The sequence below is a fragment of the Galleria mellonella genome, unplaced genomic scaffold, assembly GCF_026898425.1.
Source record: "Galleria mellonella isolate WM207_F2 unplaced genomic scaffold, CSIRO_AGI_GalMel_v1 utg44, whole genome shotgun sequence".
In the NCBI taxonomy this organism is placed as follows: domain Eukaryota; kingdom Metazoa; phylum Arthropoda; class Insecta; order Lepidoptera; family Pyralidae; genus Galleria; species Galleria mellonella.
The window spans coordinates 2764738-2777767 of record NW_026442100.1 but is presented as its reverse complement, the minus strand read 5'-3'; the positions used below and the strand labels follow the sequence as shown (position 1 = coordinate 2777767).

Here is a 13030-nt window from a genome sequence, read left to right as displayed (position 1 = left end):
AAATTAACTACCAGTTTTAATTAGACGCCTTTAGTGTTGTAGTGGTTTAAAACATTTCCTCACATTTTAAAGGTTGCAGCTCGCTTAAATTCCCGCAAAATCCATACACTAATATACGAGTATGTTTGTTTGTGTTGGACTGAGTATTTTCCACGTTTATTATGTATAAAAAATTGACAACATTATGTCATGCGTATGGTGATGGAGTAAGTATATAATGTGTCATCACCTCTTTCCATTTCTAGAAAATGGTAAGAGGAAACTAAGAGATTTATGTGTTATAGGTTCATATCCGGCTCGAAGGACCACAAGGATAAGTATCATTGGAGTTGTAACCTGAAAGCGCAGATAAACTATTTTATTTTTATATTATTATCCAAACTACAATTGGTTATATTTGGATATAGGTGAATACCAATAACATCAGGTGTGGATTGAGTAAACTAGGTTATGTCAGGTCCATGCTCACAAGAAAAAAGCCAATGTGATGGCTCGTATGCATGAAATTCTAGTAAGAGTGTAATTATTTTTTTATTTCGTATATATATTTGAGATAAAATTATTACAGTATGCTTCAATTTATGCTTATCATTCTGAAATGATGCTATGCCATTTAAATTTTTGTTTTCGTCAAATGAAGTCAATAGTTATATATGGGTAAAATATAAGGTCTGTAGTATAATGCATTGTATATTTCAGTCAATAAATATATATGGTTTTTAGTACAGTGCACTATGAGTTTTGATGTTACGTTATTTTTATTTTTAAAACTTATTTCAATGTTGTTTTCATGTTGCCCAGATAAAATGAAGACAGCATTTATTTATTGTTGCGCAACAAATTAGAACTATTATGAGGTAAGTACCATAAATACTATCATCATGTGACAAAACCTAATCGATCCCACATAAGGCTGTAATAGCACTAATTATACTATTATCTGGTTCAACTGTAAATCATTACCATAAATATGGAATTTGCAGTGGTTGCAGGCTACTTATATGTTTGTGCGGGCATCTAGGCTGCACTCCGTCGGATCCTGCCAGGCCAAGTGGATAGCGAGTGAAAGTGGTGATAGCTCTGTCTCTTTTCACCCTCGTCAGTGAGCAGTCACGGATTCGCGAGCCGGTAACCGGTCACCAGCACTTGTGTTCAAATCGCGAACGTCGATCGTCCTTGCCAGTGAGTTCCGTTGCCTTATTAATTAGTGACTAACGCTTGTTTGACGTTTTGTTTGAATTCGTGAATCGATCCTCATTGCTGGTTAGTTTTGATTTTTGAAATAGAATTTATTATTATTCCTAAATTTATACTTACTCGTTTGATACATGTGTATTCCATAAATTGTAATTCTAAATTTAAATTTCGATGATTTTTAATTTTGTTTAGTATGCCATTTCTTTAATATTCATATGTGTATGTTAATTTTTTGTAACATTTTCTGATAATTGTTATTTACTTACTCGTAGGTTTATTTAAGCGGTTAAAAGCACGTTCAGTAATTTATTCCATGTAGATAATTAATTACCTTATAATTATATTACTTTTTACACTAAACCATAGTTTTTTAATAATTGTTTATCACGCGCCTATTTGGTAACAAGTACTTGTTGACTAACTACAGGTGCCTATCTTTAAAATATATACCTAAGGCTTTAATTTTGTAATATTGTAAATTATTACAGTTCGTTTAGAATCATAGGAATATTATTCACACTCACCTTTGAATTGGCTAGTACCCATCCCAGAATGTGAAGCGAAGCTTCATAAAACCCTGTCAGAAATAATATTCATTATCTGGGCTATTTTTGTTAAAGAACATTAGATTGTATGAAAAATGTTATTGAATCTTTCATACAATTGTATAGTCATATACACGATTTCGTATCAAATTTTCTAAAGTATAATATATAATATATCATATTTTGTCTAAGTAAACTCTTCGGGGAAAAATGTTCACATTCACCAGGATGATCGTTTGATTTTAAATTATTCATCAGGTACATTTTGTATGTATCGTGTTGTGTAGTCCTGGTACAGAATGGACCATTCTTTTCTTTCTTGTCGGTGTCATAAGAGATGACTAAGGGAACTTAATAGTCGAGGTATGGGCAGCAGCGTCCCTCTTAAAACATCACCAAAGGTTAACTGTGGTTGCCAACCCGTGTACCAAGCGTGACAAGTACTGGCAAAATCTCCCTTTATAGGCGAGACCTATATTCAGCAGTGGACTGTTAATGGCTGATAAGAGGATGACGATGACTCCTTGTATGTAGGTACATACAGTGTGTCCTAAAATATTACACACATAGAGATACTTATTAGAAGATTTTTACCAGAGGGAGACTTTGTACAAAAGTCGATTGCTTACTCTGTCCCATTCGTGTTTCAAACGTGAAGCAGTTGTGTTTGCATAGACGTGTTTCGGTTTGAAGGGTGGGATATGGCGTGAATTTACTGGGTACAGAGGAATAACATATGAGTCCTCAGGAATAACAACGCATGGGGGGGGGGGGTATCATGGGCGAAACAGTATACTCTGTTATGTTCATGGTACGGCTCATGTCTATAGGCGATGGTTACCACTTTCCATCAAGTGGGCCGCCAGCTTGTTTGCTATTCTAAGTTGTATAAAAAAAAAAAGCAACAGTTATTGTTCTAAACAGCAATACCTTTAAATTTTAAATAATTAATAGATAATTAAATAATACATAGACATTCACGAACCTAATTTACAATATTTATTTATAATAATAATAATATATAATTATTCATATATAAATATCCTGTATTAAACTTAACAAACTATATAGTTATGTATACATGTACATTATTTGTTGTCTATGAAATCGTGTGTAATATACAGATCTAAATAAACGCATGCGCAGATCTACTCATTACCATCGATCTAGAAAATACGATGTCAAATCCTTTAGAGAGTTCAATTTGTCTATGAATTAAATGGTGCAGTAAATCTGTATCATATATCAGAGTAGACGATTTCACCTACTTTCTTACATCCATTAAATGTGGGAACAGGAAAACAGACAGCTCTCTAATAGAACGAGTTGCAGGGACGCGCGCGCAACGCCGCACGCATAACAATAGCTTTTTATTGTGTCACGCACGTTTCATTTACATAGGTACATGGATATTTAATAAAAATACAGTTACTGTATATTAGAAATCTATTGACTTCATAATATTGTTGTTCTGTAAGGACGACCCTAGTCGTGAAGTGGTAGGTGGTTTGTAGTAGGTGATTGCGTATTGAGATATAGGATTCGAATCTCGATAGAGAAAATTTAGGGTACAAATTTTATTTAAAATGGCTACAATAATTTATATTTGACAAAAACTGTGCCTCAATGGAAGGCATGTTGCTTTACATAAGGTCTTTAGGCTCGATTCTCGGTCGGATCACTTTAGTAAACTTTTCTAAATTGGCTCTAATCTAGCCGTTCTAGTTTATACCAACACATGTTTAATCTTTTGTTTATTATTTACTAGTTTAGTTTACCACCTTATACGACATGATTTTTTTAAGAGCATAGTAGAAGGAAAAATAGAGGGCAAAAGAAGAAGAGGAAGATCGAGAAATAACTACATGGGACAGATAAAAGAAACACTAGGTGTCATGTCGTATAGGGAGGTCAAGGATATGGTCTGGGATAGAACTGGCTGGAAGAAGACGCATGAATTAGTTGCAGTGACAAGAGGAAACTCTTAAATGAAAAAAAAAGACCCATAAATTCATTCGTGTGACCTGAGATATATTTATTGACCGGGATAAAAAGCAGCCTATATCCTTCTTTATCCCATATAGCACGTGTATACCAAATTTCATAGTGATTAGTTAAACCATTAAAGCGCTATAAGGTAACAAATAAACAAACAAACTTACTTTCACATTTATAATATCAGAAAGGATTATTCATTATGTCTTTGCTTAAGGAGAAGCCCATTAGTATGGCTGCTCTGTCTGACACTTATCACCTAGCTATGTTATAAAACAATCGACAATTATATTCAAATGATGACGTCACTATTCTATTGTAGCTTGATTTAACCTAAGATAGGTTATAAAACCTTCCAAATTTAAATTTTGAAAAAAAAATACATTCAATAGATTATATCTAGCATTGAAATGGATTTTTTTTTAATTTTATTAAAGGGTAAATTACTTTAGATAACTATAGTGTGAACTCTATGGTGCAGTGGTAGTTATTTTTATTAATATATTTGATCTATATAACATAACATGTCATATTTTAATAGATTCAGGATAGGTACTTAGAGATAGTATAGTATAAGATACTACTGCAGATTCATTGTCTATATATATTCTATGGGTTGTAACGTCGTTTTACTTTTAAGTAAATAACACCTAAGGGAAGTATATAAATATGAATAATCTTAGTGAAATATTTAAATTAAAGAATACAAAAAAAAAGAGAAAACACTTTCTCCATTATTTACTCGTTTCCATTGTTTAAAACATGCCATAATATTTATATTTTTGAAGCGTTTTCAAACGTCATTCATTGGATTTTCTAATTTTAAATTTCGAAAGGATCCATAGGCGTTACATCGCACATGCTAAAATGAATATGCAAACAAGACGATGATCTGAGTGATTGAGGTAGCGGTACACTGGATAAGCGGAATCCAGTTTTTTGACCCGGTTTCCTCTTGTCCTTGATTCTACGGAGATCATAACTGCAACATTAAGTTTTCATTGACTCATTTATTGATTGATAACTACTTACAAGTTATAATAGCTTGCGTGAGGTCAAAATATTGTCTTCAATTATTGACTTGAATCAGTAGTAAATTATTATAATGATTTTTATTCTAGAAACCTCATTTTTGTGTGAACGCACTATTTCAATGTTGTGCATATATAAATATAATTGATGCAAATACTAGATTTAGTTTTTCAATGTGTGTATCTTAGATTATGTAGATACCTAGAGTGCCTCCATACAAATGTTTCGAGAAAAGCGAGACAACTTTTTCATATAATTTTGCGTGAGAAATAGTTATGAGTGATTCTTTTATAACTTTTCTACTTATTTTGTCTTATAATTTTTATACCTTTTTAATACGTAAAAACATATTTTATTTATTAAATAATTAAATGTAAATCCGTCAAGATAATTTGTGTGTGTAAGTATATAGAACATTGATAAAAAAAAACGAGTCAGCTAATTTCACAATTAGCTAACAAAAATTCACCCGTTTTTGAGACTCGATGCTCTATCTGTATAATCTAAAGTGTGTATGTGTAGTGGCAGGGTTCACCCGCCTCCAATCTTTGAAATACGAAGCTGGGGGAAAGGAATTGTTACTCATGTAATTGTTACTCATTCCTTTCTCATATCATCACGTGGTTCCCTCGGGAAACCATCGTGGTTAATTCTTATGGATTCATCACTATGGGTCAACCAACCTGCTTTCATCCTCACCTATCACTGGTACCCCGCCAGCGTATACCGAATTATCGATAGCGCAAGCGGGGTTACCATTCTTAATATCTCCGTCTTCTCTAACGTATTTTTATGTAATTTCAGTAGCCAGAATGAGAACATTACTCATAGTGGTATGCCTCATAAGTACAGTGTGGTCCCAGAACCCGAGCACCGTTAGCCCTGGAAAGCATCAAGACAAAGGTTTAATTGAATGGATTACGAATCTATTGGGGGGACCGCAGACCACCACGTCGAAACCGCAAGATCCGCCTGAGAATTGTCCTTCATGCCGTTAGTACCTATTTCTCAATATATCTTATCTAACTGATATAACAAAATTGTAATTAGACGGTATCTGTACATGGCAGATATTTATAGTACATTACTGCAGCGGCCAGCAACTGAGGCATTGATGGACGAACGTGCAAATGTGGGCCGAGGCGTAGCCAAGGCATACATACTCTCTCAATGCCTAGTACACTGGCTTGTATAGTAGTTTTCTCAAATAATGCACGGAAATTAAAAACACAATTTTACTTTTTAAGTTCCATGACGAATAACGCACAATAATAATTTTTCACGCGCCATAATGCTCCTTTGTTTTTTTTTTCAATAAACAGCTTTCTATTTGCACAAGTTTGAAATTTAAACCTTGTATTATTGGTAGCCATATTTCGAATAAAAGGTATTTCATTTTTAAATTACAGGATACACATGAGTTTACATAGTAATTTATCTGGCCACAAAACACGACAGATATGGATTTTCATACAACTTTTGCCGGCCGCTGCATCTGGCTAGTACGGCAATTTTGATTTATCTCAAAGATTTTCAAAATAATGCTCACATTTCCAAGCATATTTGAGAAAAAACTATTTTTTTTTCTTTTTTTGTATTGTCATGTATATATTCTTTTTTTATGTTAATCATCTGCTCTCGTTTATTTGATTAGTTTATTGTAGAAACTTCACCGATTTATGTTATGTGTTGTTTTAACTATTTATATGTTTTAGGTAATGTATGTTTCCCTATGAAAGTAAAAATAATAAAATAAAATAAAATTATGACTTATTAAGAACAATAGATGCCGAAACAATAATTTTTAGAAATTTACTGTTTTTTTTTTTTATAACATGTAGGTGGTAAACAAGCATACAGTCCGGTAAATGGTTACTGTAACCTATGAACGCCTGCAACTCTAGGGGTGTTACGTGCGTGTTGCCGAACTTGAATTAACATTAATATGCCCTTGTATCTGTCTGCATATTTGTTCGAGCATTACGCTTAAACTACTGCACTAAATTGGATGTGGTTTTCAGTACTATATACTTGAAGGTCTTAAAAATAGGTGTATGCTTTGTCTTGATATTTTATCTATTTCATGACTTTTCCTACATCTGAAATTATATATATATATATATATATATATATATATATATATATATATATATATATATATATATATATTGTGAACAATTCTTGTTGTATTCGTCACGATGGGCTAACTGACCTGCTTCATCCTCATCTGTCATCCTTCACTGGTGACCCGCCGATGTATACCGATAGCGCAGGTGGGGTTTCTTATTTCATTATCACCCATAAAAAAAGCGACGGTTACCACGTTCCATCAGGTGGGTCATCAGCTTGTTTGTCATTCTATGTACCATAAAAATCCTGTAATTTGTCCCAATAATATTAACCAGTAAAGAATGGCAGTAAAAGTAGTGGTTTTGTAAATGTTGTAGAATGTGGTATACCTCGCACACGTCGACGAATAGTCGGAGGCTCGGAGACGAAACAACTGGAGTTTCCCTGGATGGCGGTGTTGCTGTACAATGGTAGGTTTTACTGCGGTGGCTCCCTGCTCAATGACCTGTATGTGCTGACAGCTGGACATTGTACTGTTGGGTACGTTTATTTAAATTATTTTGGCATAGTCAATAACATTATATAATATATATATATATATATATATATATATATATATATATAATATATATATATATATATATAACCGAGTTAAGCAAGAATTTGATGATTCAAACATTGAAAAAATACTGCCAATTAATAAAACAATGAAGTATTAAAAATATTTATATGGGTATCGAAATGACTGGCATTGTTTTAAGGGTGTGCCCATTTTTCAATCCATGTTTCTTTTAATACAATTATTATTTTTCCACTTTGATTTCACCTGTAAGTCTTCGTCTTTTGTGATTCGATATTCATCATTTTTTTTAAGTTTACTTTCATCGAATCTATCAATTGAATGCATCTAGTAATTCTGTTATTTGTAATTGTAAATTTTTGGTGTTTTCTCTAATTCTGTCTTTTACAAATATTTCTATGTTAACGGTTCTTTACTTTTACAACTTTCCAGATTCCGAAAGGAGAGAATGTCGGTACGTTTCTTAGAGCACGACCGCACCAGTGCTAACGAGACCAAGACAATCGACAGGAAAGTGGCTGAAGTAATCAGACATAAGCGATACAATCCTGGCACTTATGACAATGATATTGCATTACTGAAACTTGATCAGAGGGTAATAAACTTATTATATTTTTAATGTAATATTAGAAGCAAGCTTTGTACTTTGCAGTAGAGATGAAGGCGCGTCAGAATATAACGCTGTCTTTCTCTTTGGTTACCTCAGTAGGTGTTTCAGAGAGTCGATGTAAAGATTGATACCAAGCATATTTTAAATTTATGTAACGCATACAGATATAAAATGTGGCATGAAGAAACATATTAGGATTCTAATATGGTTTGACTATCCACATTGGTATTGCTGAAATGCGATAGGGAATCGAACTTGAATCTTTATATATATTACGCAAAACAACCTGCCTTCTATATTATGGAGTTTTAAGAATGGAATTATATTATGTAATTTAATAAATTCCACCTGCTGGGTACAAGCTTCTCATTACAACAAGAGCATGGCTGAACCCTGTTTTTTCCCCAATTATTATATATGACTATGGTCAGTTGGCCCATTGTGACGATTTTTCTAGGAAGGATCATGGAGGTCGATCTGATAGGAACCGTTAGGGAGGAAAGGAATAAGAAAGGGAAAGGAATTGTTAGTAATAGGTTCTAACAGCCCTACTGCTAGCAATGTACCCTGTCAGGTTGACCTCCAAGCAGTTCCTCTTGGGCACTATCGTGGTTCTCATGGAATTATTCACGATGGGCTAACTGACCTGCTTTCATTCTTACCTGTCATCTACCACTGATGTCCCACCAGCATATACCGATAGCACAGGAAGGGTTATCATTTCATTATCACCCTTAAAAAAGATAGGAACCGTTAGTTCCCATTGTTAACAATTCTCTCCTTTTATTGGCGACACGTCGTCTTCTTATTCGTTGCTCTCGTTATCACAATTATTTCTATTCCACAGATTGATCTTAGCAATGCTCTAAAGCGAGTTCGAGCCGACGGAACCTCTGAAAGTGGGTCATCCGAGAGCGGTTCTAATGAGGACAAAAACGAGGATGTAGGACCTCGCCCCGTCTGCCTTGCCAGTCCCAGTCTCTCGTACACCAACTACAGTGGTGTCGTCACAGGCTGGGGTACAACTTCTGAGGGTGGGTCGGTGTCCAGTACATTGCAAGAGGTGAGCACAACTGGTAAAGATTTTCAAAAGAAAATCAATTCTCAAACTTTTTTATACGTATTTTTTTTTTTCGGTATCAAGCTGTGTTTACGTTCTGTGGTTACGTTTACTGTGTTCTATACATGTCTTTTACTGCTGTATTAGTCCACTAAAGCTCGATTCCGGCATATTTTACTGTAGACTGAAAAAATCGATTTTTTACCATAATTTTTTAGATTTGATAGTGGTAACCGTCGCTTGTAGACATGAGCAGTACTATGAAAATAACAGAGTATATTGTTTCGCCCATGATACCCCCATGCGTTGCCATTCTTGAAGGCTCAGATTAGAACTATATTAATATTAGAAGTATATTATTTTAATTATTTATTCATTAGTAATGTGTACAAGGCGGACTTAATGCTAAAAGCATTTTCTCCCAGTCAACTTTAGGGAATGTGAGAATAGTCGAATACAGTAGTAGTAATAAAATTTACATATAGAAACAAATATATATATATATATATATATATATATATATATATATATATATATATATATATATATATATATATATATATATATATATATATATATATATATACACACATATAAGATGTGAATGTACGAAGGCGAGAATAATAGATATTATTATTGACTGATCAAGCTCTTCCAATTGTTTGTAACACTATGTATAAAGGTTGCCTTTATGTTGCTTTAGGTCTCGGTACCAATAATATCGAACGAAGCGTGCCGCCAAACCACGTATGGGAATCGCATCTCTGACAACATGCTGTGCGCAGGCGAGCCACAGGGCGGCCGCGACGCCTGCCAGGGCGACTCCGGCGGTCCTCTTCATATTCTCAACAGTACTAATGAGCAGTACCAGGAAGTTGGTCAGTATACGTCACTTAACAAAAAATGTTTTTTTATGATATATCAACGATCCGCCTCGGCTTTGCATGTTTTTTTTTTTTTTTAATGGGTGAAGATGGAATGGTAACCCCGTTTGCGCTATCGGTATACGCTGGCGGTGTATCATTGAAGGGTGATAGGTGAGGATGAAGGAGGTTGACCTGATAGGGTTTATTGCTAGCGATGGGGCTCTTATATCTCATTACTAACAACCCCTTTTCCCCTGCTTTGCACGGTTAGATATATAGAAAGATAAATTAGTATTTTATATTAGCTTTAATTAATACTGTACTGCGGTTGTCAACCCGCCTGTCAAGCGTGAAAATTACTAGCAAAACTCCCCTTATGGGGAAGACCTATGTTCAGTAAGGATAGTTAAGGGGCTGACGTTATAGTAAATAAAAAAATAACTTTAATATGCAAATTTTTGATACCTTGGGTTACAGAATTGTAATTTTGGTAGGGATCTTAAATTGTTTTGAAAATAACGTATAGCTTATAAAAGTAGCTGATAAGTTTTTTTTTTGCAATTTAGAATGGCAAACGAGCTGTTGGTCCACCTGATGGAAAGTGGTAACCGTCGCCTATAGACATGAACAGTATCATGGAGATAACAGTATACCGTATCGCCCATGATATCCCCCGTGCGTTGCCATTCCTGAGGATTCAGGCGTTATTCTTCTGTACCCTGTAAATTCACTGTCATATACCACCCTTCAAACCGAAACAAAGCCGTGCAATACAACTGCTTCACGGTAGAAACACGAATGGGATAGAGGTGCCCAAATAAACGACTTTTGTGTAGTTTAAACAATTTTTAAAAACGGTTGAGTAGTTTTTGAGTCAATCAATGGATTGACAACAAACAATCAAATCATTCATCTTTATAATATTAGCATAGTTTATACTACAATAGTTTTTTATGATACTTGGAATGGCAAACTAAATATTTATGATGAAAATAGTCATATAACCCTTTCAGACCTGAACGATGATGGGCGTGAGTTTAAACTTTAAAAAATTCTATAACCGCGCGCAATTAATGTTTACGCATGAAGCTGAAATAACATGATAGTGAGATTCTAAACCAGCCAATAAGAAATCATTTTAGCGGGTAGGTGGTGCAGTAGTCTCGTGCGTGCCAGCAAGATGGCTTGGCTCCAAAACACGAAAATATATTTAATTTGAAAGAAAAAAAATTTTGGGTTTGAAAGGGTTATGACGGACATTTCAGGTAATGTGGCTGTTTTTTGCATAACTAGCTGCAATTATAAGAGACCACATAATTCAAATGTACTTACTGAAACATGGTTAATTTGAATGATGTTCACGACAACTGTAACATTAAATTAAGCAATTAAATTTCAGGTATTGTATCTTGGGGAGAGGGCTGTGCCAGGCCCGAGACACCCGGAGTGTATACAAGAGTCAACCGATATTTAACTTGGATTCGGAGCAACACACGGGACGCTTGTTATTGTCAGTAAACAAATATAAAAAGTATTTATTATATTCATTATTTATTTACCAATAGTGCTCTCTACAACTGTTTATGTGTAAGAATATAATAATTTATTACAATCAAAATGTTTATCATTTCTTATCAAATAATGATTCAAATTCCATTATCTAAAATTACATAGTAATCAAATTAGCAAATATTTTTTTTTAAACTACAGAAATTTTAGAATCTGGCCACTTACTTAACTGCTATGTAATTAGTATTTCAATTTTTTCCTACTAAAGCTTGAAATTATGTGAATTATAATGTTTATTTTTATTTATGACACAGTAATTTAAAATCTAGAAAAATGTTACTGTTACAAAAACATCTAAAGATTGTTGAGACTGTATTTGCTCAAGTGTAAACACACAGTTTATTAATATCATATGAATAAATAGTATAGATATTTTAAGTACCTACAATTTTTAAGATAAAAGTAGATAATAAAAATTAGACCATTTCATTAGCCCTAGAAAGACTATAATAGCTATTTTACATATTTTGTTATCACAATTTAAAAGTTTATATATCCATAAAATAACTATCTTGTTGATGAACAAGAAATTTTATTTAAGATGTCAATTTTGAAACTTAAGAAGCTAAAAGTATTATATTTGCTATTAATGCATAATCTAATATGCAATTGAAGCAAACTTCAGTAGAAATTTTTAAACAATGAAGACAGTTCAGTCATAACATGGTTGTAAATAAAGCCTGTAGGAGCAAAAGAGTCTGAGTTGGTGTTGTATGGACCTCTAGAGTCAGTGGGACCTGTTGAAGTAACAGTTTCTTCAACAACATCATTGCCATTTTTTATAATTCTTCTAGTCTCAACTGTTCCATCAGGCTTAGTAACACTTGTTGTAATAACAGTTTTACAAAATGATCTGCCAGGAATCATATTACCACTAAATGGTACCAAAGAGCTGTGGTCACGTTTATCATCTTTCTGTTTCAACAATCCAGAAATTTCGTTCGACGAAATCTTACCATCTAAGTCCATGTCTTTAGGTTCTTCGTGTTTTTGATTATGGTAACCAGGTTTCAAATAGTAGTCTCGTATGCTTTTGCTATTGAAATTTTCGGGCTCGCTCGGTATATCAGCAAAACCGGCGAAGTCTTCGAAGTGGTCGTCTTGAAAAAATGATTTCATGTCATCGAAAATGTTACCAAAAGATCTGAACATCTCATTGATTTGCCTTGAAAATTCTCTGTGCACGTCGTTCGGGTCGTATGGCTTTATTTGTTGTCTTGTATAAAGTTCGTCTCCATCGTCGTCGTCGTCCGTCCCCCATATCGGATTCCGAAAGTCATTTCTTGGTGGCTCTTGCCACAACCCAAAGAATGTTCTTAATCTGTCCATTAATGTGTTGGTTGCCATAATGGAATTAACTTGAGGATTTAATTATTAATAGTAATAAATGAAGATGAAGTTTGTTTTTCTCCGGTACTGTGATTATTTTATTGCGCAACAAACAAAAACTTCCAGATGATTAAGATTACTCCACTGTCAAGTTATATGTCAATCCAATGTCATTAA

General features: G+C 33.9%; 2 protein-coding genes across 4 annotated transcripts; one reads left to right on the top strand and one right to left on the bottom strand.

Moving 5' to 3' along the window:
* Nucleotides 1-1013: 1013 nt before the first annotated feature.
* Nucleotides 1014-11498, top strand: LOC113518989 (trypsin-1-like). 3 transcript variants are annotated; one of them, XM_052898585.1, is made up of 7 exons: nucleotides 1014-1182; nucleotides 5577-5762; nucleotides 7217-7379; nucleotides 7852-8014; nucleotides 8877-9092; nucleotides 9793-9967; nucleotides 11355-11498. In XM_052898585.1, exons 2-7 carry the CDS (start codon nucleotides 5582-5584, stop codon nucleotides 11471-11473), a joined length of 1017 nt encoding a protein of 338 aa, XP_052754545.1. In that variant the 5' UTR covers nucleotides 1014-1182; nucleotides 5577-5581; the 3' UTR covers nucleotides 11474-11498. The 3 variants fall into 3 exon arrangements, with proteins under 3 accessions (XP_052754545.1, XP_052754543.1, XP_052754544.1); XM_052898583.1 differs by having other exon boundaries at nucleotides 5574-5762; XM_052898584.1 differs by having other exon boundaries at nucleotides 1014-1263; nucleotides 5574-5762.
* LOC113518816 (uncharacterized) lies at nucleotides 11490-13016 on the bottom strand. Its single transcript, XM_026903815.3, has one exon. The coding sequence runs from the start codon at nucleotides 12869-12871 to the stop codon at nucleotides 12146-12148; it is 726 nt and encodes a 241-aa protein (XP_026759616.2). The 5' UTR covers nucleotides 12872-13016; the 3' UTR covers nucleotides 11490-12145.
* Nucleotides 13017-13030: the final 14 nt, after the last annotated feature.

What these genes read in the sequence shown, in the direction of transcription:
- LOC113518989 (XM_052898585.1), top strand. Translation starts at nt 5,582, where the DNA reads ATGAGAACATTACTCATAGTGGTATGCCTCATAAGTACAGTGTGGTCC. An exon ending in GCTGGACATTGTACTGTTGG is followed by an intron (nt 7,380 to 7,851) that starts GTACGTTTATTT and finishes ACAACTTTCCAG; the next exon opens with ATTCCGAAAGGAGAGAATGT. An exon ending in TGAGCAGTACCAGGAAGTTG is followed by an intron (nt 9,968 to 11,354) that starts GTCAGTATACGT and finishes ATTAAATTTCAG; the next exon opens with GTATTGTATCTTGGGGAGAG.
- LOC113518816 (XM_026903815.3), bottom strand. Translation starts at nt 12,871, where the DNA reads ATGGCAACCAACACATTAATGGACAGATTAAGAACATTCTTTGGGTTG.